The sequence below is a fragment of the Fundulus heteroclitus genome, chromosome 7 (assembly GCF_011125445.2).
Source record: "Fundulus heteroclitus isolate FHET01 chromosome 7, MU-UCD_Fhet_4.1, whole genome shotgun sequence".
NCBI classification, from domain to species: Eukaryota; Metazoa; Chordata; class Actinopteri; order Cyprinodontiformes; family Fundulidae; genus Fundulus; species Fundulus heteroclitus.
In genome coordinates, this window is record NC_046367.1 from 43,429,189 (window position 1) to 43,454,413 (window position 25,225).

At 39.3% G+C, this 25,225-nt stretch overlaps 2 protein-coding genes across 2 annotated transcripts; both read right to left on the minus strand.

The window, feature by feature from the left end:
* Window positions 1–566: 566 nt before the first annotated feature.
* On the minus strand, window positions 567–10,538 carry LOC118563784 (sterol 26-hydroxylase, mitochondrial-like). Its single transcript, XM_036139707.1, has 9 exons — window positions 10,219–10,538; window positions 9,606–9,787; window positions 7,309–7,508; window positions 7,040–7,237; window positions 6,183–6,346; window positions 3,529–3,695; window positions 3,348–3,429; window positions 2,980–3,180; window positions 567–2,131 (listed from the first exon to the last, which is right to left on the minus strand). Exons 1-9 carry the CDS (start codon window positions 10,459–10,461, stop codon window positions 2,015–2,017), a joined length of 1,554 nt encoding a protein of 517 aa, XP_035995600.1. The 5' UTR covers window positions 10,462–10,538; the 3' UTR covers window positions 567–2,014.
* Window positions 10,539–15,355: 4,817 nt separating this feature from the next.
* Window positions 15,356–22,241, minus strand: LOC118563785 (sterol 26-hydroxylase, mitochondrial-like). The gene is made up of 9 exons (XM_036139708.1): window positions 22,023–22,241; window positions 21,410–21,591; window positions 19,630–19,829; window positions 19,352–19,549; window positions 17,579–17,742; window positions 17,247–17,413; window positions 17,087–17,168; window positions 16,730–16,930; window positions 15,356–15,511 (listed from the first exon to the last, which is right to left on the minus strand). Exons 1-9 carry the CDS (start codon window positions 22,239–22,241, stop codon window positions 15,395–15,397), a joined length of 1,530 nt encoding a protein of 509 aa, XP_035995601.1. The 3' UTR covers window positions 15,356–15,394.
* Window positions 22,242–25,225: the final 2,984 nt, after the last annotated feature.

Below are 25,225 nucleotides of genomic sequence, written 5' to 3' on the forward strand. Positions count from 1 at the left end.
GTGGGTCAGAATCTGGTGGAAACAAGATGAAAGCATGGATCCATCCTTCCTTCTCTCAACAGGATGGAGTGCTTTAATCACACAGCCTACCTGAGAATTTCTCATCCCTTTATGACCACTTTGGACCATCTTCTGATGGCTGCTTCCTGCATTGATGTTTAGTCCAAAAATCTGCAGCTATCATATGAATACGGTATAAATTTCTGACACCTGAATCCATGGCGTGAAGAATTCAGGTACTTCTGAAGTGAAAAGGTCCAACCCGGTACTGGCAAGATTTACCTAATAAAGTGACGATAATTTTATTTCTGCTACGTTTAACACTTTCTCCTTTTTTTTCTTTTTTACTTCTTTAAACCTTGAGCCGCGCTTCATTTCTTCACGTTTTCTTCCCGAACAGCATATTATTTGGAGTATTTTACATTTTTTATGGATGACTAGTTCTCCAGGTGTTCTGAAACTTTGAAAAAGATGTTCTGGTTTTCAGTTCCTTGACTCTGACTCACTCCACACGGCTCAAAAGACAACCCAAAAAGACCAGGTTTTAAAAGCCTCTCACAAAGACACATTTTGTTCCCATTTATTTAATTAAAAAATGATAAGAAATATAAAACAGTTTGACAGAAAATGTGATTTTTAGCTACAACAGAGTGAATCTCAGAAGACTGTTAGCTGCAAGCGTGATACACACCAGATTAGGGCCCTCATATTTCAGTCCTTGTTGGCTGATGTCCTGCAGCTTTAAGACGTGTCCGTCCTTATAGACGTTTGACTTTGCAGAAGATGACCGAATGCTGCTGAGGTGATTCAAGGGTCCTGGACCAGGTATACATCTTCATGTTACAGGAAGCCGGCCCTCGAAGTGGATTTTGGTGCAGTCGCTCTGTTTAATCAGTGGTTGGATGATGGATCTCTCAGGTCTGCTGTATTACCTGAAGACGTATCTGCATGTGTGACTTCCCCCCTAACGGACTATTTTCTCCTGCAGACAGCTGAACACAGTTGGTTTGGTCCAGAGTCCCGCAGAGATGTCCAGTTCCAGTCTTCCTATAACACCTGAATTAAATAGTTGAATTATCTCCACAGACTGTCACCATGTCCTACAGGGGCCTGCTAACCGCATGTTCATTTCAGTCAGGTGTGTTGAAAAGGGGAAAGATCAAGAACAGGGGTACCCAACTCCAATCCTCGAGAGCAACTATCCTGCAACTTTTAGATGCATCAATCAATGGCAGCTTTCCCTCATCAGCAGGTAAGTTAGCTCTGCAGAGGCCTGGTAACGAGCCATTCACTGGATATGGGTGTGATTGGTTAAATTCAGGTCTGAGTCTGCTAGCATCTATGGATCGAGATCTACCCCCTCCATACCCGCAGCATTTATTCTGCTTCTGTATGGGAATGAGATAACCCATTCAAAGAAATCCCACTTTCCGGCTTGCAGCCTCTTAGAAAGACGTCATGAGATCTACCTGTGATAGTGAGGAGTCCCATTTCCTTCCTGATCTGATGGTGCACAGCTGGCTGGTTATGTAAAACCAGACAGGTCCGCAGTAATCTTCAAAATCAGTTCCACATATTTTAGTCTCCTGAGCTCACTGGGATAAAAACAGAGCTCCTATCAGCGTAAAGATCTCCTCTGATGTGGCTTCACCTCTATCTCAGCTTCCATCGCTGTCAAGCTGCAGCTGTGAGGAAGCTTGTGTAGCAAGATGGAAACCATAAACGCGGCTTTTAAACATTGTTTATTTAGCATTCCGCTAAATAAAACTATTATTAATAAAACATTTTATTCATAAATCATATAAAAGCCTACGTGATTGGTCGTCCACAGAAGCTCGTTACATGAAACAGATGATAGTAAAACCAGTAAATGTGACGGTTCTGCTCAGGTGCGTTATAATACTAAATGAAAAAAAAAAACAGTTTTGTTCTGCAGCTTTTGCATTTTTCTGATGACAGAGTCCGTGTAGCTCAGTCGACCCGGTGCGTAAGAGTCCGTCAAGTGCCAGTTTCTTCATACTCTGTCCACAAAATGCAGGTCCAGCTGTTTGTCTGGAACCAGAACGGTACGATTGATGCTTTTCAGCTCCCCGGTTGTCGGGTCCGGTTTGACTTCAAACCGCTGAATAAGCTGAAGACAAAAAGCAGAAAGTCAGTAAAGACAACAAAGCTCTATTTTATTTATGTCATGTAACATTAGACATGGACTGGATGATGGGGGCGGTGGCTGGTGCTGTTTGTCTCAGGGGTCCTGGTGGCAGTGGTAGACTTAGACTTAGACTTAGACTTAGACAGCTTTATTTGTCATTTGTATGCACAAAGTGCGTACAGAACGAAATTTCATTTGCATACAGCTTGAAAAAAATCACAGTAATTGCACTAAATTTCAGGATAAAGATGCAGCAGCGATTTATGTAAACAATTGACATGTAACCAATGTAAAACAATGTAAACAATGCAGGGGAAATAGACAGAGTGCGATTCACAGTATCCAGGAGAGTATTATTAGCTCCAGATGTTAAGTTTGGTACTGAAAGTCAGAACTCAGATCAGGAATGATGTATAATGACCTATTTATGTTGACCTATTTACAGTTGCAGGGTCCTGATCTGAGACTTTGGCGTTTGGGTTTGTTACTTGTGTCTCTGTGAGGTTTGGTGCTTTAGTGACTCACAGTGCCATAACCTTTGACTTCTGAGGGTTTTTTCCTGCTTGAATTCCAGCAGTTTCTAGAGATTTTGATAAAGCCTTAGTATATAAGTTTGTCATGCAGGTCATCCTGATTCATTCTCAATGTTTTGGGTTGAGAGGATCTTATGACCATCAGGCAGTATCAGAACTCGAGTATCTAATCCTATGCAAATGACACCCAGCTCTATTCGGGATTTGTGTTAAAATATTATTTATCACTGGGGTTCCAGCTTTGGATTGTTTCTTAATTTAGCACAGGGTTAAGGTATTAAATGTTCCTTATCTTACCCGGAACAGAACTAAATACATCTCAAGTTCTGCAATCCTGCGGCCAACGCAGCCTCGAACTCCGTAGCCAAACGGGATGGAGCCAAAGGGGTTCGGCCTCGGGCGGCCGTCACGGAGCCACCTCTCCGGCTTGAATCTGAACGACTCAGGAAAGACGCTCTCATCATGACTGATGGCATAGTGGCAGAACGTGAATGCAGTCTGGACACAAAATAAAAGTTAAAAGGTTAAATAACGTCAGCATGGTCAGGTTCAACTTCCCAGAGAATAGTAAACACCAGAGATGCTGCTAACGCGGTGTTAAAGGTGTTCACAGAAAATACTTGCAAAACATGTTATATTGGATTACCACAATAAATCTGACCCACTTTCTTTGGAAACTGATATCCACCAACAGAAAAGGGTTTTTCTGATATAATCCTTGCATTCATAGGAACCACGGGGTACATCCTGTTTAAAAAGAGTTTAAATAAGACAGATTATAAATGTGCAATCATCATCAAGATTAATTTTTGTCACAAACACCAAAGCGTCTCCACGCAGTCTCACCTAAGAGTTTCCTTGATCACAGCTCGTAAAAACGGCATCCGAGTGACTTCAGCAGCGGAGGGGATTCGGTCCGCTGGTACCAACGTGGAAACTTCTTCATAAAGTCTGTCCTGGATGTCTGGGTTCCTTGACAGCTGGTACAAAGCCCATGTGAGGGTGTTGGAGGTCTTTGAAATAAGGACATAAACATTTACAATTAGGAAGGACCTTAGAACCAAATACCATGAAATTCAAAACGGATCCAAATCCACCATCTGCAGTGGGTAGAATACGTATCGAACACGTCAACATTTTCCGATTAAATTTCTCTAATTAAGATTCACATCAGATCTCAACAGCAACCCAAGTAATCAAGACAAATTGGTCTACTGGTGAAGTTCTGGGTAAATATTTGAAACAGAAAACATCAAATGCATGAGTTCATGTTAAGAATATGTCAGAAAAATGTCTGAATGTCCACATCATGTTGGTGTTAACAACACTTTAAATTGAAATGCGTGTTTCCATCAGTACAACATATTATTTGGGATGCTTCCTGCAACATCACACACACAAAACAAAATGGCTAATGGTTTAAAATACTAAATCAAATCAAGCTTTGAGTTTCTTTTTCTACTTTTCAGTGGAATTTACAAACTTTTTTTAGTTGTAACCCAAAGGTTAGCCTGTTTTTAGACCAGTTTAACTTTGTATAAAGCTAGACCAGATACATTGTTCAAATTGATGTCTACGAATAGACGTATCAATTACTCATGTCTAAATGAGCTTTTATATATATATATATATATATATATATATATATATATATATATATATATATATATATATATAGCTCTGGAGCTGAAATCAGGTCTGTTACTCAACTGGAAATGATGTGCAGCTAGTCATAGAAGACCAAGAAACCAGCAGAGATGAGTCAGTACTTAAGAAGCATTTCTGCTGCTATGTGCAAATCTATATCAGTAGGTTAAATATTTACAGAGGGCCTGCAAAAAAAACTGTCTTTACTAACGTTTCCTCAGAGAATTAAAAGCAAAGACACTTTCACAAAGAAAAAGTGATGCAAAACATACTAATGGCAATAGTTGCAGCTGCATTTCTAGTAAGCGGCATTGGCATCATTATCCAGACGCAGAAATATCTAAAAGGTATCCCAAGTGAGTTGTCTGACAGAAGTCTGCAGAATATTTACAAGAGTGGTTCTAGCACCCGTGAGCACTGGCAGAGAGCTTCATAAAGACTTGCAAACATCAGTTTCTATGTTGTGTAACCTAATAAACTAAACAGTTACAACCTTTCCCATGAAAACAACATATAATGCACTCACCCCCAGACTAACTGCTAAAGAAAAAGCATATTGAAGATTGTTTAAAGTTAGCTAAATAAGGTTTAGACAAGTCAGTGGAATACTGGGAGAAAATAGTTTGGTTAGAGGAGGCCAGTTCTGCTCATCACCCAAGAAACAGCATCCAAAGATATGAAGCCTGCAGGAGGGAACATCTGTACAAGTCAATTCAGTTTAGAAACCACGGCACCAGTTTCCAGCACAACATCATAAGTCAATTCAATTGAACCGGATTGATTAAAAAGTCTTCTTTCTTGCCGTTAAAAGTCTTAAGGTGCTGACAGACTTCATACTGAAGGAAGGATTAATGGAAAAATGTGCCAGGATGTTCTTTTTAAGGATGGTTCATCTGAAGGTGGAAGGAGGTTTGGATTTCCTATCAAGAAGATGATCCCAAACACACAGACATGGAAACTTTTAACTGGTTTCAAAGAAAGTAAAACTGCTAGAATGGGCCAATCACTGGACTTTGTATTCAATTGGAAATTAGTGGAAAGAATAAAGCTCAGAGTGAATAACAATTACCTCCAGAACCTTCATGATCTGAGGAGAGTTTGTGTGAAAGAACGGGTGAAAATCACACCTGAGACATGATTGTGTCTGTTTTCCAGATAGCTTTTCCCATATTAGGGCTGGACGATATAGAAAAAAAGATATTGACAAAATAGAAATTATATTGTATCGATTTTGATAATTATTAACAAATTCAAAACATATATTTTAAGTGCACCCCTGGCCATTTTATGCTGTGACCTATTTTTAGATACAGAATACACAAACACTGAATTCAAACTCAACCCTTTATTCAACCAACTTTTTACCAAAACTGCAAGTTTTAAAAAAGAAAAAAGAACATGTGCTCTTTGAAGGGGCGTAGCTTGGTGACGGAGCGTTCCTGGGTCTGAGTTCTGATTGGTGGGGAGGATGTAATGACTGTAATATTGACCTACATGATAGGCTAGAATGCATAAGGAAGGAAAACTGTTATTCTATTGAACTTTTTATTGACCCTTTTTTCTAGCATCGATATACGTCTATCGATCAATATATATTGTTATTGAATTATTGATTGAATTTAATTACCGTCCAGCCCTATCCCATATAATACATCTCTCTGTCTTCACTAGTATCTCCCCGTGTTGTTTAAACTTCACAACCAGAGCTTCATCTGTGATCTAATTTCTTAATATGTGTGAATTACTTGGGTTGTTGCCAACATCTGGGGAGAACTTTATGTTAATTTACACTGAGAACATTTCTGAGGTCTTTATTACTTTTTCTGTTGTTAACTATAGAATGAGTTGATTACCGTGTCCACTCCGGCTAAGAGAAGCTCAGCGATGCTGCCGTAGACGTCTTTAGTGCTCATCTGGGTGTTTGACAGGAGGTACGTTAGATATTCACCCTCCACATCCTGGTTATTGTCCACCCGCTGCTGAATGTCCTCCATCTTCTTGTCGATTAACGTTTTAGCTAGAGTAGGCACAAAATAAAATTTGGTATTATTCATTTAACCAGCATGGGAGTGGTAGCCTAGTAGTTAGAGAGCCAGGCACTTTGGAGAGGCCCCAATGGTTGCCAGTTCGAAACTCAGTCTGTCACTCTGGGCCCCTGAGCAAGACCCTTGACCACCGATTGCTCTCCTGGCACCACTCGGTGTCGGCAGCACAGAGCTCACTAAAGGATGGGTTAAACGCAGAAACAGATTTCCCCTCTGTGGATCTATGAACGGAAATATGACGTTTGTCTGCAATAAATAATAACGATCCACAGGTCATTTGTTAGTTCTGATTGATCGAGGTTCGTCATCTCCCATATGTCAGATTCAACTTAGCTAACGGCCCTGTTGGATTTTACTGCTTCTTGATATTACACCAAACCTCCGTTGATTGTGTTTTCACCAAAACAGTGTGTACCAGCAAGGTTTGCTTCTTTAAGTCAGTGGTCTCCAACTCAAATTGTTTAGGGACAGGGTCCTGCAACTGTGTCCCCTATCCTGCACGCCTGAATCAATTGGCTATAGCACCTCACTAGCATACAGGGAAGCTCTGCAGATCTCTGCTAATAAAGCTAATGTTGGAGTCAGAAATGCATCTAAAGGCTGCAGGACACTGGCGCTTGGGGACCGGAGTTTGAGAGCACTGCTTTAAGGTATCTCCAACTCACCAAAGCCAAAGATGCCTTCCCAGCCGGCGATGTAGCGTCCCCAGAACGGCAGCAGGCTGCGGCTCCACTTGGGACTCATCACCACAGCCATGCTGTAGGAGAACATCTGAGCGATGGAGTTGATGAATTCTTGGGTGCCAGCAGGGATCTCCTCTTCCAGACAGCCCAGCCTTGTCTCAAACAGTATGGAGGCAATACCTGGATGACGAAAATAATTCAACAAACCATCCTCTGAGTTTTGGTTCCTAGGAACGATGCTTTCTGCATACCTTCCAGTGAAAACAGATACAGCTTGTTGGAAATGTCAGTGACGAGATCCCCTGTTGGGCTGGCTTCACGTAGATGGTTGATCCTTTTTACGAAGTCTGAAACCACGTCGTTGATCACTCCAGAGTACTGAGCAGAATCCCTGGGATGGAGCATCCGCTTGTTGAGAACCGCCCTCAGTTTGTACCAGCGTTCTCCTTCCCTGAGAGCAGAAACACAAGTTGAGAAGAAAGGGGAGAAAATTTAGTCTGACGCTGATAAAGTCATGGTTTATTGGTTGGTGTGGATCAAAATGGTTGCAATACATCTCAAGGTAAAAAAAACAACCCTGACTGGGGGTTCTGCATTTCACAGCAGAACCCGATTTAAAGCAGACATCTCAGTGAAAGAAGACTTTTATCTGGTCAAACTGATGTATTAATAGCCATTAGTTTTTACAGAATTTCAGTTTATGTCTTGTAAGTTTTGGAGACTTTTTCACAGATTGTTCAGCTTAAATTGTGACGATTTCTGCACGCCACAGATTTTGAAACTCTAAAAAATTGTTTGCCACTTGTTCTCCACACATATAATGTATAAATCAGTTATACAGCATTTTTGTCTTTCAACCAGTTTGTTTGCCACTCTCCCAAGACTTCCTGTCTTCAGTCAAAACCCCTGTGACTGCAGTGTGCACAAACTTTAAACATACTTTTCTTTCAAAGTAGAAATGCTGTTAATTGTAATGTCATGTGTTCCAGATAAAATGCCATAAACACATTAACATTTGCACAGTTTGACATATTTTCACTCTAACATGTAGCTTTGGAGGATCCTGTTAAATCCACCTCCCCCCTGTGTCCAAGAAAAGGCAGCAATAACTATGATAACCAGTGGGTTGGGATTTTTAAGTTTAAATGGTTGTTTGATTTTGTTTTCAAATCATGCAATCTGTGAAATTTAAATAAAAAATGCGGTATTTCCTGTCCTCTACCTGCAGGTGGCGATAATGTCAACACTGACTACACCAGCATTTAAAAGAAGGTCCTGAGCAAGGCTAGCCTAAAGGTTTCCCCAATGTTCCAGTGTTTGTGGTTTGTTGAGTTTTTGACACGCTTCTCCTTTCCTTCCCAACCAAAAAGTTCTCATTTACTCAGTTAAAGTTAGTTGAACAACTTTTTTAAAGAAAAAAAAAAACATACGCCTAAGAGTATGTCGAGTCAACTAGAGAAACAGTGATGTTCTGGACTGTTGGGGAAAGCTGGAGTATTCAAAGGATTTTAGTCAAAGAAAATCTGAGGATACAAGGAGTATTCATGAGTACTATCAAAACATCGCTCCATTGCAGCCGCCATCTTACCGCTACATTTTGGGTAATTCTGGTACTAAGAGTGATTCGTTATTAACTCCTTTGCTGTGATTGGTATGGGAAGTTTAGCCCGGAGAGTCTAGGCCTGCCCAGACTGACAAGCTGTGTGTTGAATGTAAACTCAGTCTGGCTGGTCGGAGTAGGAGAACGTTCAAACTGCATGCAAAATGACCCCAGGATTTTAACCCAGGACCTTTGTGTGCAAGGCAACAGAGCCACTAACTGCAGCATTTAGTTTGTCTTTATAAGACCAGAATGGCACATAACTGTAGATTTTTGTCTGACTACATAATGATTATATATTTTTTTAAATATTAGATCAGATGTTAGAATTTACTGACAAAATACTTTTTACTTCTGCTTGAGTCATTTCTTGGATGGCTATTTATTTATTTTTTCAGTAAAGATATGTTGAAGAAGTGCTACTCTGGGGTTGCTCTACCTACCTCTGGGACTAGATTAAAATATTATGAAATAACTGGAAAAAAAAACATCTGCGACACAGATTATCATCATAAAAAGCCAGAGTAGACGTGCAAAATGGGCCTAAGTATCATCAATTTGAATAATATCAGGATATATACTGTAGTCCACATGTACACTACCAGCTGAGTTTTAAAAAAGATCAACTCTGAATTATTTTTTTTTGTTAAATTCAGGTTGTGTTACAGAAATCTCAGTTTGCATGTGGACAGGAAAGGCAAGAAATCCTAGATTTGCATAAACATCCATGCTTGTGGGCTTAGAGCGTCAGACTACACCAACAGGCCTGAACCTTGTTTACAATGGCAGCAACATGTTTTATCAGCCTATTTCAATCAATACACACATATGACCTTTATTTCTGGAAAGCTCTTCTCTAAGTATTAGTGTTTTAGCTTTTTTCCCCAACTAGTGACAGGAAAATAAAAGTGAAGCATTGCTGCGTGGATCAGGATTTAGTTTCTTTACTCTGTGAAGGGCCCGTAGCCAAATCCTCTCATATCGCGGTACTCGGTCCACAGAGTCATGTCTCCTCTGGAGGGAAACTTCTCATCCTTCCTCATGAGTTCCTCCAGCAGCTGAGGGGAGTTCACCGACACCGACTGGAGTCCGCTTCGGTAGATGGGTCCATACAGCTGCTTCTCATAGAGCTGACAGGGGATAAAAATGAAAGGGAAACCTGATCACATGCAACGATTATAAAAAAAAAAAAAAAAAAGTAAAGTTTGCAACTTTCTCTCTTGCAACGGCACGTCAGTAAAAGCAGAACTGCTTCAGTCAGGCTCACGTTGCTGTGAGATTGACGGACATTACACGTTTGTTTAGCCGGTGAACCGGTACCTCAGCTTTTAGCACTCAGTTCACCTCACACAAACTGGTCCGTCCTCTAGCTGGAAACAAAGGTGACGTTACCTGTGCAACAGTTTTTGCATTCATGGTGACTGGAGACAGAAGGCAAGAAAAGAAACGCTCAGAACCGTGCTTTTAGGGTTAGATTTGCCTGCAACCTGACTGGAAAACATTGCATGTTTTGGAGCTGCTGAACACTCAAGACGGATCAGGTGATCACAGCCTGACGTACCTGCAGCTCGTGCAGACGGTTGTGGTAACCCTGAAACACCATCCTGTACACCATCTCCAAGAAGCTGACGCGAGGGAGGTCCTCCACCGTCCGAGGCTTGTCCTGCAGGGCGGAGAGGGCCCCGGGAGCAGAGGGGCCCCTGCCCACCTTCCTGCTGCACACATGGCTTTTTAAAGTGGGGCTCGAGGGCGACAGCCAGATGGATTTCCCTGACAGCGATCTTCGCGACAAGCACGCAGCCATTGCAGGAGCCGAATGGAAAACACACGGCTCCTGTTACATCCAAGTTGCTCAGGGAGCAGGGAGGGGCCAAGCCGTGCAGATTATTTAACCCATCCAGCCCAGATGTGAAGAAACAACAAGGACACAGAGCAACAAAGAAAGAGGTTTGTGGTTGTAAGCTTTCAGAAAATCCTTTGTTTTCTGTTAGTAAAAGGAAAGTTTAACAAGCAGCTGCCCTTTGATTAATATGTTCACATATAGAGGAAAATAAATAAGTGGGTACGCAACCAGTCCAACACGAATGATTGTGAAAAATCCTTATAAGCTGATCTGCTCCAAACAAAGAAGCTTGTTTTGCCATTTTTGGGAACAGCCCACCATGTGAAAGCCTGTGAGTTTTTCCTCCCTCAGGCTGAATTACATAACTTCTGCGGCTGCACATGAAATACCAAACATTCTGATCACAAAAACAGACCATTGATGACATGCAGCGATTTCTATCAGGTCTAAATTAGCCTTAGGTTAGCTTGTTTAGAGCTTAGAAATCAACTTTGGGTCAAATCTTACATTTCCTGAGCTCAGAAATGTTTCAGCGTAAACTTCAATCTTTGCCTATAAAATTAATATTAGAGAATATTTGATATTCCTTGTATGTTCTTTTGTATGATCAGAGTCCCCTGGAACTTCAACCTGAGCAACAGGTTGCTGCTTTCCTGCAGTCAAAGGGAATCATCCCAGATACCAGTGACATTGAGGCATGCCACCTGTCGCCCAGGAGGAATACTGGAGACAAACTTCTGTTCAGTTCATTTTAATTTTATTTATATGGTGCCAATTAGCAACACGTCATCTCATATCATCCAGACAGATTGATCCAAAAGTTTCCTTTCTAAGGAAAATGCTGGAGCATTCTGGATCAGCTGAAGGCTTTAAACTGCATTTTGTGGACTTCCTGATAGTAAAGAAGTGCGATAGTCCAGCCTTGAAGTAACAAATGCATGGACTAGTTTTTTAGCATCGCTCCTTAGAGCCAGAAGACCTTAGTGGTCTGGAGGGTTGATGCACTGATAATAAGTCTGTGGTGTATTTAGGTGCTAAACCATTCAGGGATTTATAAACAACCAGAAGTATTTTAAAGTCTATTCTCTGAGATACAGGGAGCCATGGAAGGACTTCAGAACCGGGTCCATGTTCTCTACTTTCTTAGTCTTGGTGAGGACGCGGGCAGCAGCGTTCTGGATCAGCTACAGCTGTCTGATCCACTTTTTAAGCAGACCTGTGAAAACACCGTTGTAGTAATCAGTTCGACAAAAGATAAACGCATTGATTAGTTTTTCAAAATCCTGCTGAGACATCAGTCCTTTAATCCTGGAAATGTTCTTCAGGTGATAGAAGGTCGACTTTGTATTGTCTTTAGATGCTTTTGGAGGTTCACGTCTGGGTCCATAAAGAATTACAATGGTCCAGCCTTGAAGTAACAAATGCATGGACTAGTTTTTCAGCATCACTCCTAGACACAATATTTCTAATTTTGACGATATTCTTGAGGTGAAAAAAAGAAAATCCTGGAAACCTGTTTAATATGAGATTTAAATGACATGTCTTGGTTGAAAATAACACCAAGGTTTTTTATTTTATTAGAAGAGGCCAATTTAATGGTATTCAGATTAAGTGATTGATTATAAGGTTTATTATTTGAGGACTCTGGTCCAAAGATGACAACTTCTGTCTTGTCATAATTTAAAAGCAGGAAATTTAAAGTCATCCAGGTTTTAATGTCATCAAGACATGACTGCAGTCGAAGTAATTGATTGTATTCATCAGGATTTATGGATAAATATAGCTGAGTGTCTTCAGCATAACAGTGGAAATTAATCCCATGCTGTCTGATAATTTTTCTAGCCAGACACATACATATACAACAAATCAGCATTAATGTTCCCTATTAATATTGTTCTAATGTGCATTGCACTGTCTGACAATTAAACATTATGTTTAAACAAACCGAAATTACGTTTACCAGGGTTAGTAGTAAGTCATTAGGGAGGCTTATAAAGGCTAATGAAATCATGATGGATTTTATAAGCTATATCTTGGTGTAATTAGCAGTCCGGAAAACACAAACATTAATGTCCAATCAGTGTTGAAAACCCTTATGGAAATAAAGTTTGTCATTACCGTAAAACACAAACCAAAACACATCAGCATAGCATTATTTCAAAGGTCACTAGCGAGTAGAGTTAACCTGTAAGCTCCAGGTCTTAACCTCAATCAAACCTTTAAAAAAAACAGTAAAAGCGCAATAAAAGTAAACCATTTAACCATTTTAACTGTCCCCGGTATTTCTGCCAAACCTCTGCTTATGTCTCCGTTCAGTTGGCTTTGGTGTATCCGGCTGGGATTAAAGACTCCAGGGTGAAGCTAGCTCTCCAGGCCAGGGCCGGCAGCAACCGGCTGGTCTCACTCCTTGTGAATCCAGGCCTGGGATCAAAAGGTTTCCTCAGGCTTTCTGTGAGGGCCTCTGCACGGCTTGCAGAGTGGCGTCTTTCAGGTCAGCTTGTCTCCTGCACAAGCTGAGGAAAGATTGCAAACAGACTACTTCCAGTCTCACGTTTATTATTATGGCTGATTGCCCAACAAGAACAAACTTGCCCTCATCCTGAGGTCGTCAGTTGAAAGAACATAAACACTCTGCTCCAACAAGGAAAAATGTTTAAAGGGTCCAACATCTGTCTAAGCGAACACCAAACAAAATGGTGACATTACCAGAACAGTGAGTAAAATCCAAAACGCCTGGACATCAGACTGTAAAGTATTTATAAACTGAATGAAACACCAGAAGAAGCTAAGATGCTATTTATTGAGAATTTGGAGGAGCTGAACAAATACAAATGATTTTTATAATTAAATTTGCAGACGATTCTAATTGTTAGCCTCTTGCTGGACAAGGAGGTGGACCATGATCTAGTTTTAGACCGATTCACTCAACGGTGCAATGGGACAATATCCTCACAAACGATAGGATCACTGATATCACTTGCCATCAGCCTGTTTATATATATATATATATATATATATATATATATATATATATATATATATATATATATATATATATATATATATAGAGAGAGAGAGAGAGAGAGAGAGAGAGAGAGAGAGAGAGAGAGAGAGAGAGATAGTCAAAAAAGAAGAACCAATAAAAACCTTAAAGAGCAATTTAATGTCATCTAACTGGTACCCAATTTATCAGCAAAACAATATAAATAGTTTATATGAAGCATTTGAAAAAATATTAATGAAATCATTTGATAAACATTGTCCAAGAAAGATGTCTCATAAAAGAAACAACTACATCAGCTGTCCTTGGATTATGAAATAAAAATGGTCTCTACAAAAACTTTAAGACAACAAACCAAAGTAGCTGGAATTAAATATAAAATATATAAAAATAAGTTAATAAATATCTTAACATAGGGATTAAGCGGATCAGAAAATGGATCGATAGATATCTTAACATTTTGCACAAAGGAAAATTATAAGAAACTATGAGATTAAATTAACACAAGTTGACATATCCTGAATCACAAAATGAAGAACAGCAAAAGCAAGGCAGAATATCTTCTTTTATTGATAATGATGCTAAAACTTACAACAGAGAGGAAATAGACAATAAATATAATAGTTTCTTACTAAATCTTGGACCAGACCTGTCCAAAGAAATCCATGAACATCCAACCAATAAATTCCAATGAAATATTGGCGTAATATTAGTCTGTCATAGAAAACAAAATGTGCAATGTTGTACATAAATTTAAGAATAAAAGTGCCCTCACCTCCAGGTCTTATGGTGTTGATTTTCTTTTGTGTTCATTTTGGATGTTTTTGTTGTGTTCCTTAGATTGTTATTTCTTTCTTAATTTTCTATTGCTTATTCTTAATTTTTCTTTGACTCTGGGAGGGAGTTAAACATCCATAAAATCTCAGAATTTGCCTTTTATTGATCATCCCAGTCAGGGACCCGAAATGTATCTAAATGAAGGACACTTAACAAATAAAATAAAAAATAAAAAACTAGAATAGAGGTTTTGTGTATATATTTATTTAAAAAATATAGGAAAAAAAATACAAAAGATCAGAAAAAATGTATAATTCCAAAAAGGTGTGACAAGTTATATATAAAAAAAAAACACTCTAAAAGTGCTCTAAAAAGACCCCAAAAAAATCTCCTCAGGCTCTCTGAATCATCTTTTCCATTGGATCTATGGCCACGTCCACATGATGATGAATACGGTAAATTTTCATAAACGATTAAGAAAAAAGTTTTGATCCACACAAGAGGATGCAGCACTACTGAAAACGCTGTAGTAGGTATGCCGGGCCCATTGGTGGCGCTGTGACACAACCACAGAAACACACAAACAGCACCGGGCATGCGCAGACAACTCATGTGACGTAAACACATCAACATGGTGGAGGTTCAGACAAACATCTGCAGACGTCTTTATGTGTGTTGGCGGACTCGTTAGACAGGAAGAGGTCAAGGATGCAATCAGCCATCCATCTTCTAACACGTCTATCCCTGTTGGGGTCGCATGGGGGGGATTTTTGGACTGTAGGAGGAAGCCGGAGTACCTGGAGAGAACCCATGTATTGCACAGGGAGAACATGCAAACTCCATGCAGAGAGACTCAGGGCAAAGGTAGGACTTGAACCCAGGACCTTCTTGCTGCACTAGAAAATGCTAAATAACAGGATGGAAATGCATCCCAGCTAAGCTGCATCACTGAGGTATTCAGATCTATCTGCGTCTCGGTTATCCTCTCTATAAGGTTTATTTAGCTTTTAGTTTGTTTCACAGGCCTCATTCTTCCATGGCTTTCAGACACTTTGCCATAAAGAAGTTTAAATTAAAACACACAAACAGTTCTTTATTGGCCTAATTTTGACATCCTCATCCTCTGTCCACAAAGTGCAGGTCCAGTTGCTTGTTAGGAACCAAAACAGACCGACTGAGGATCTTTAGCTCGTCCATGGGAGGGTTGGGTTTGATTTCAAACTCCCGAATAAGCTGAAAAATACCAAAAATACACACACATCTTGATAAATTAGAATATCAGAGAAGGTTAAAAATCTTTAGACATTGACAGGTATATTTCAAGCATTCGTTTCTATTAATTTACATTTTTTTTATACCATATCACCTTTATTTATAAAACACTTTAAAACAAACCAAGATCCACAAAATGATATACAAATGACATAAACAATTTATTAAAAGTTTAAGAATTTTAACTAATGCATTAAAATGTCCCAGTAAAAATAAAATGAAGGGAGTTACCTTCAGATCTGAAAAGACCAATATGACTAGCAGTAAAACTCAGAAACATTAGCAGGGAGTCCAGCTTGATGCACCGTCTAAATTTTTTATATTGTTGCCGACTTCCCTGCTGGCTGAGGACCCAAGTAAGAGGAAAAAAGGATCTCACAAAAAGGCTCCTTAAGTATAACATCTGATTTAATATTTAAATATGGCGTAATCAGACAAAGGACAGAAGCTACGTGCAAATTCTGGTATTTTAAGGACTAAAACAGAAAAGCTTTATAGAAATATATAACAATTACAAAATAAATTAAGGCATGGGATAAACTATGTAGGTAATGTGTATATATATGTTAGAACAGAGTAAAGTACTTCCAGTGACAATATCTACAGCTTAATGTATGTTCACTATACCCCCAAATGGCTCATTAGATGGAGAATAACATTAGAACAGGAAAGATGGTGTTGAAACAAGAGGTCTCACTTTAACAGAAATCGGAGGTGTGACTTATTTCATTTAATGAAATAAGTCGCACTGGCTGGATTATCCAGAAAAGATACTCAAGTAAAAGTAGGGATACTCCATATTAATATTACGTAAAAGTAAAAGGTACGGTGAAGTAAAACTACTACTCCCACTTACTACTTACATTTGTTTCAAAAAGTTACTCAACTAACTAACTGAGTATCTGCAGAGTGATCAGCCACAGCAATGTATAACAAAGACTTAGAAGTAGAGAAGAAGAAATCAAGATTTGGACTGATGCAAGTCTTATTCTTCAGAACATTTCCCTTAAAGCATGATTCACATAAACCAGAGTTAGTTATGGTGTTCCACAGGGTGTCAGGTTAGGACTAGACTGTTTGTTATGATGCATATTCTAAATCTCAATCCTTTCCTTTTGGAGTAAACACCTTATAAACTTCATTATCTCCATGTTGTATTGTTTGTTTTTCTTCACTTACCCGGAACAGAACTAAATACATCTCAAGTTCTGCAATCCTGCGGCCAACGCAGCCTCGAACTCCGTGGCCAAACGGGATGGAGCCAAAGGGGTTCGGCCTCTGGCGGCCGTCACGGAGCCACCTCTCCGGCTTGAATCTGAACGGTTCTGGGAAGATGTTCTCATCATGACTGATGGCGTAGTGGCAGAGTGTGAAGCAAGTCTGAAGAAAACAACAGAAATTAATATTACAATTCAGTTTTTTATTGTTCTGAACTTCACTTAACTTTTATGCTGTTAGCACCTGAATGCAAAAGGTACACAGAAAATATGTAAAAGATGTACTATATTGGATTATAAAATAAAACATCAGACCCACCTTCTTTGGAAAATGATATCCACCAACAGAAATAGGCTTTTCATTGATGATCCTTGAATTTATAGAAACCACAGGGTACATCCTGTTGAAGTCAAAAAGATTATAAACTGGTTGTTTTTGATTACCCTGCTAACACCACAGAATCTCCAGGCAGTCTCACCTAAGAGTTTCCTTGATCACAGCTCGTAAAAACGGCATTCGAGTGACTTCAGCAGCAGAGGGGATTCGGTCTGCCGGTACCAGCGTGGAAACTTCTTCATAAAGTCTGTCCTGGACTTCTGGGTTTTTGGACAGCTGGTACAAAGCCCACGTGAGGGTGTTGGAGGTCTTTAAATTAAAGACATAAAGTAGTCAACATAGTTAACATACATAAGTAGAAGCTTTAATACCACCACAGTTTGCAGATACTGTGCACATAAATCAGAATCTAACTGGAACACAAAAGGGTCTGTCAAAGTAAAAGCTTTAATTATTTAGGGATGGGTTGAGTACCGTGTCCACTCCGGCTAAGAGAAGCTCCGTGACGCTGGCGTAGACATCTTTGGTGCTTATCTTGGTGTTTGACAGGAGGTATGTTAGATATTCACTCTCCACATTCTGGCTGTTTTCCACTCGCTGCTCAATGTCCTCCAGCTTATTGTCGATCAAAGTTTTAGCTTGAAAAACAACGGAAGTCAGATAATGTTAGATTAAATATGTATAGTTTCTGTTTCAAGAGTATTTTTGTTACTACTGAAGTCTACAATTAGAGAACACGTCTTGTTTCAAGGTAAAGAACCTGGTCGATATTTATCACAACCCAACAGTTTTGTTCTGTTTTGACTGCCTTGCTGTTTTAAAATGCTCTCCATAACTCATGTAGCGTGACAATTTTCTTCAAAAATGGGTTCAATTGGGTCACAGTATTACTAGTATTTTTGGTAAATCCTAGTCTTAGGAGTACTGAAAATGGCAGTTGAAAGATTTGGCTCTATTTCAAAATGAAAAATTTTATAAATAGCTTGAAAAGATCAATGTGCAAAACTTTAGTAAAAGGACTGATCACATGGTCTGCAGTAAATTGCTAAAAGATTGCAAAGGTTCACACTGATCACACATGTACAGTGAGACAGCGGTGAGGTGTGTGGTACAAGTAAAGGATGGGTTCAAGATTAGGTCAGAGATCCAAAAGCAGAGATGATTAGTTGCTGTATAATATGTGTTATAGGAGTCTCTATGGATTATGATGTTAGCAGACGACATTGTGATGTTCAGTTAAAGTAAGGTAAAGTTTATAAATGTAAAGTTAATTTAAAAATTGCTAGCTTTAGGATGCATTTAGTTCTGCAATATATGCACAATATTTCCAGAGAGAAAATAACTAATGCTGTATAGAATATTTTACTATAGCTAAATTAAGTATCTTTTTGTCAATACGTTGCAAACGACTTTCTTTTTCATCATTTTGATGCTATTTGCTATAAAAATCAAATGTCCAATATAAGAAAATGCATTAAACCTACATATAAAAATACTGTTGGTTTAAAAGTTGATCTTTAATTAAAAAATGTAAAATAATTTCCTATAGTATACTACAAAAACAAGCTCTTGTTTCAAAGAGATGTGTAACTTTTGTGGCTCTAAACAAATCCTGTTTAGCTGGACCGAGGGCAAAAATGGCTCTGTGGGCTGTAAAGGTTGCTGACCCCTGGCTTAGAGAGATGGAGGTATGTAAAAGTCAGGAGAAGTGAGGGGAACAGTGAAGGTGAAAGCAGTAAAATCAGTTAAAGTGGATGGGGGGGGCAATGAGATCTGCTGTGATATATGGCTTCAGACATGGTCTTATTATAAACACTCCAGCTGTGTTCATTAATTCCAAAGCTCTTTGACTTACAGCTGACATACTTTTACAGTTTATTTGTCAGGTAAAAATAAACTGGAACACAACTTTGAAGACATATTTGTGTGAAGCATAACATTTTGTATCATGTTCAGTTACAGGGCCTTCCAATAATGGATAGCACCCAAAAACTTAACACACATGGAGGGTCAACCATAGAGGTTTTAAAGAATGAGAGGCTTTTCCAAATAGCTGCATTTTGGAGAATGTTGTAAAACCAAGCTGAAGATCAGGGGATTCTTTTAAGAAGTATTGGCATGTCTAAATAAGTTACAGTCCAGTTTAATGTTAGTTTTTGATGCAACAGCAGCCTCAGGTTTTGGTGTTTTCACAAAGCACGAAATCACCCAAAGGCACTTTGGGGTAAAAAAGCTTCAGCAACTCACCAAAACCGAAGATGCCATCCCAGCTGGTGATGTAGCGCTTCCAGTAGGGGAGCAGATTGCGGCTCCATTTCGGAAATATAGCCACAGCTATGTTGCTGGAGAACATCTGAGAGATGGAGTTAATGAATTTCTGGGTCCCAGCAGGAATCTCCCCTGTCAGACAGCCGAGCCTCGTCTCAAACAGTATGGACGCAATGCCTGCGAGGCAAAAACTACATCAAGAACAACGAAAATCTGTTCTCAGAGTTTCATTCCTTGGGAATACCTCTAGCACACACCTTCCAATGAAAATAGGTAAAACTTATTGGAAACGTCAGTGACGAGATCCCCTGTTGGACTGGCTCCACGTAGATGTTTGATCCTTTTTACGAAGTCTGAAACCACATCGTTGATCACCCCTGAGTACTGAGCAGAATCCCTGGGATGGAGCATCCGCTTGTTGAGAACCGCCCTGAGGTTGTACCAGCGTTCTCCTTCCCTGAGAACAAAAATCCATGTTGAGGTTTTGTGAGAAAATGTTTAAAAGGCTTTCAGGAAGGTGAGAAAATGTTTGGTTTAAAGCTCACTTAGGCTTTTGGATTGATATCCTCCTGTTCTGAAAACAATCTACAGTTAGTTTAGATTTTATCCTTTTGCTGCAGAGTTCCTTTTCTATACTGTTTAGCAATTTATATTCTGTTTTTTATCACCTTGCATTTGGTTATGGTTTGAAATTGCACTTCCCTTGCTTCTGATTGTTTTTCCTTCGTCTGATACGTGTTTTTTTTCTGAAGTCGATAGTACTTCCCATCTTTTCTGTCATTAAATCTCTGTTTTACATATTTGTAAACCTCTACTCATAGTAATATCCACCTGTATACTATATTCGGTACATATCCAGCTGTAAATTTAGTTCACAATACTAGTTATCTATATATTATACTCATAGGACAAATCTATCAGTAAAATTCTGTTTATAATAGTATTCATCTCTATATTTATTCAGTAAAAACCCATGTGCTGTACTTATGGAACCGTTGTTTATCCTGCACTTGCTGCTATTGCACTTCTGGTTAGACCTAAACTTCATTTTGTTTCCTTGTACCTGTACCTGTGTAATGACAATAAAGTTGAATCTTATCTAATCTAATTAAATTGTCTGTTTTTCTCATTTGCTACCTGTTTCCACTTGGATGTGGGGTACCTCAGGGCCGTATCTTGGGGCCCGTTCTCTTTTTGCCATTACTTTGACGACTGCAGGTTGATTAAAACACATGCAGCATACAGTTCAAGCAGTACTATCTCCGCTTTGGTAATCATCCAACTAGGGGAAGACGTGTTTCAGCCAGAGTCTCCGTAGAGGATGGTTAAGATTTAGTGACACCTCATCTGAACCTTTTCCAAGTAGAATATGTTTTTCCACACAAGGCTCCACATGAACAGAAACTCTGTTTAACATAAACTCAGACCTCACCTCTTGGGGGGTCACTTCCACTACAAAAGAAATTGGTTTGGAAGTTGAACTGGAAACTACTACAACACCAATATCACTGTTCAGAGTGAGGTATTTTTTTTCCATTACCACAGACTGAGAACATGTTGAACAAGATGAAGAAGAATAAGCCTCTGCTGCAAAAGAAACATCTTAAATAACAGCTGCCTGCATGGACAAGCCAGATGCCTTCAGGAGAAAGGTTATCTGGTTGGACAAGACAGAGATTGGGCTGTTTTATTTTAACTCTGTTCGACCTGACCCAGCTGTAAAGCATGACGGTACAACTGGACTATCCAAAGTGTGGGAGTGTTTGTATATTTAAGTCAGTATGTGTGATTGGGACCCTGTATGGATTACAGAAAACCTACGACAAATGTAAACTTTTTCATCCAGTTGTCATTAAAAAAACAAACAAAAAAAAAGCAAAAACAAATAAATCAGTGTGCATGAAATGCTGCCAGGAGGTCAAAATCTACTCATTTCCATGAAACCGTTACGCGATTAGAACAAGGATTGTTGTCAAACTCTCTGCAAACACATGGAGGTGAAGCGTTGCTGTGTGCATCTGTGTTTTTCTGCTTTACTCTGTCAACGGGCCGTAGCCTAATCCTCTCATCTCGCGGTACTCCGTCCACAGAGACACGTCTCCTCTGGTGGGAAACTTGTCATCCTGCCTCACCAGCTCCTCCAGCAGCTGAGCGGTGGTCACAGACACCGCCTTACGTCCATTTATGTAGATGGGTCCATACAGCTGCTTCTCATAGACCTTAACAGAGGACAGAATGTGAAAGAAACCTGTTCCTATGCAGCTTTTAACACTTCGGCAATGAAAACTGCAAACTGCTGCAGCTGTAATGTGAACGAAGAAAAATCCTCTTTGCAGTGGGAAGGAAAGAAATGCAGATTTGCAGCCAAGCTTCCCTGAAACTCGGTTCTCACTAACGCTTATCTGTGGGATCAAAGGTTGTGTTTTCAGTCTAACATTTATTTTATGATGCATTTTCAGTGCAAGTAAAGTACAACCATAAAACACACCCTGGCCATTACATAAACAGTCACATTTGTCTACAGGACTGTCAGTTTTTACTAAATATAAAGATTTATTGAAAGCGTGATGATCTTAAAGCTACCAGAAAACTGCACGGCTCATGTTGTGATAGAGCTGCTGATAGAGCCGTGCATCTCGCTCTGACCTACCTGCAGCTCATGCAGACAATGGTAGTAACCCTGGAATAGGATCCTGTAAAGCATCTCCAGGGCGCTGACACGAGGGAGGTCCTCCACTGTCCTCTGCTTGTCCTGCAGGAGAGAGGAGGTCCTTGCCACCCCTCTGGAGCAGACGTGGCCTTCAGAAACGGGGAACCGCAGCAGCTGCCGGCTGCCAGACAGGGCTCTCCGTGACAGCCAGGCAGCCATGACAGCTGCTCAGTGGTAAACACAGACTGCTCTAACTACATCCATGGGGGTGGAGGGGGAGGAGCCACGCTGCTCAACCATCTGGCTCAGCTCTCCACTAACAACCAGGAGAAGCAACTACAATAGGAACCCTCTATGGAGGCTCAGAGAAACTGAGCTTTATGTATATTAATGTGTTTCTCTAACTTTCCTCCAAATGTTCACTGAAAGCAGTTTCCACAAACCACCAAAGCAACATCTGACATCAAGTCAAATGTATTTCATCATGAATAAAAGACTAGACCTCATGGAGACATTTACTTAGACTTAAAAGCCAGGGAATGAAACGGGTCTAGGCAGGTTCTGAGGTTCCGAAAAGGACCGGTCTCCTTTATGTTTGGACCTGACAACAACAAAGAGTGTTTGTTCAGCAGACCTCACTGGTCTCAATGATAAATAACTAATGGAGCAACATTTTTAAACAGAAAACTACCTGCTCTGTATTTATACATCTAGTGGTGCAATCAGCATCTTTTTAATTTGGAGAAAAACTGTGGATATTTTCCATAGATTCAATTTAAATTTCAAGATAATAAAAAAAGTTAGCTTTCTTTCTTCTAAAATCTAGAAATAGTTTTTTTTATTATTATTTAATCATAAAACAAAGCATTGTTCAAAGGAAAGTATTAAGAACAAATTTAAAAATGTTCTAAAGCATAACTTTGTGGCTCTGGACAGAATGACAGACGAGACAGAGTGGCTTTGGGTGGTAAAGGTTAAACTCCGGGTCTAGAAGAAACGTGCAGTTAAAGTCCAGCTGCAGCCGACCCGTCACACTCGGACGTGTGATGACAAGAAGTCACTGATGAAGGTTGACGATGAAACCAAAGACCTTGTTTCATCTTTACTATCATTGCCTAACAAAAAGCCGCAGAAGTTTGAACTGTTGTCCAGAATATCTTCCAGGTTTCTTCTAACAACGGACCTCAGAGAACTGCTAAAAGGTCTCAAACATAGCAAGATCTAAAAATTAAACAGGTCTGTTTTGCCTTCCTTTAATTTAAAACGTTTTATTGCCCTCCTGGGCTTCACATATTCTGAACATTTTACAGACGTGTCCTGGTTTTCTGAACATCATCAGTGAAATGCCACCTAGCAGTTGTTCTTACACTTTTAAAATAAATTGAATAAAACATTATTTAAAATGCCCAAACTCTTTATGGAATATAATTCCTCACCCTGGATTCTCCATGGTACATGGTCTCGATTTTCTCTTACTTTGCAATTACAATATTAATAAAATTCCCCTTAAATGATCAACTTTTCATAAGCAGAAGCTGTTGACATGGTGCCTAACCTACAAGCACAACTTCAGCTCACATACATTTTAAGTAATTACCCTCTAGGATTATTAAAGTATGTCTGATTCTGATTCTGATAAATGTTTCATATGGAATAATAAATGTATTCTATATAAAAAACAGGTCAATCTTCTGTCGATACTGGGTTGATAATAACATCATTACAGTAAGCCAGCTGTTCAACCAGGATGAGCCTCTGTACAAATATGCTGAATTTTTACATTACGGATTTCCTATTCCAAAGGAATTTTCTATTGTTTTTGATGCTATTCCCTCAGGTATAATATCTCTTCAGAGACATGTAGTAAGTAGCCGTACTCAACCTTTTCTTCCACAGGTTACTGACGTGAATATTGGAAAGACTTGTTTTATTATCATCCTCCAAACAGAAGAACAGGACAATTCAGAACCTTTTTCTACAGATCACAATCTTCCCTCTCCTACTGGTCCAGTTTTGTTGGAGTAGTTTTGCTGTTACTACACAAGCTCTTTTTGACCAATAAGGTTAAAGAAATTTAATTTAAAATGCTGCACAGATTTCACCCAGCCAACCACTACCTCCAAAGACTGAAAAATGATAATAATGTTAAATGCACTTTCTGTGATGTTCAAAAGGAAACAGTAGTTCATTAATTTCAGTATAACGTTTTTTGAACTAATTTTCACGCTTTATCATAGATACTTACCAGCGTTATTCATTATGTTAGGAAAATGTTTTTGTTTTGTTTTTTTATTTAGTTAGTTTTTTTATTATCGTTGTTTTGTTTTGAAGTTTCAGCTTGAAGTATGCTGTTTTCTATTATTTTTAATCCCAATAAAGGTTGGGGGAATAAAGTAATTCTTGCATCAATGGCTTCCTTGTAGAGACCCTTGAGCTGCTGCCTCTCAACCAATCAAAACAGTGGAAATCTGCACAAAGCTGTTCCTCTATATTCTCGGTATCCACCAGGGGGCGCCAGTTCCTGCACATCCACAGCACCATTAGAAACCCTGTTTATGTGTCTCTTGTGACTCTCCTCCCTAAGGCTCATAACAAAACCTTCCACTGATGCCATTCTTTTACAAATTCAGGCCAAAGGCGGCAGACAGGAAGCATCAACAGGTCTAAGAATACAGAAAATGTCCAGCAGAGAAAACCAGGAGAGGGAAAATAATTGAACTGAATCATCCAAATATCACAAATATAAGATTAATTCAGATTTGTGCACTCTCACCAAATACACATTAAAATCTTAAGCACAACAAAGCTTTGTAGCTTACATTTGGACTGTTTTTCACTTTGATTCACATTTTAATTTAAATACAGATTTCTGCACCACCAGCTGTAGCAAAACATCTTAGAATAAGAAACTTTCTTCCTTCTTTTTCTTAGGCGTCTCTCAAATGCAAACATAATAACTCCATGTGATAGAAAATGTTCCTAGATAATCAGGATATAAAATAAGTCATAAAATATCTCTTATTTCCAGATGTAGACATTTTAGGTCAGGGAACAGAAGGCTGTTGAAATAAGAAATTTCAAATATGATCATATATGGCTAACAAACCCACTCATCTGTGCTGTTTGGGGTTTGTCTGGTTTAGATCGTTTAGTTCCTTTAAATAAGAAGTTTAAACAGAAACATAGAAACAATAAACTAGAGA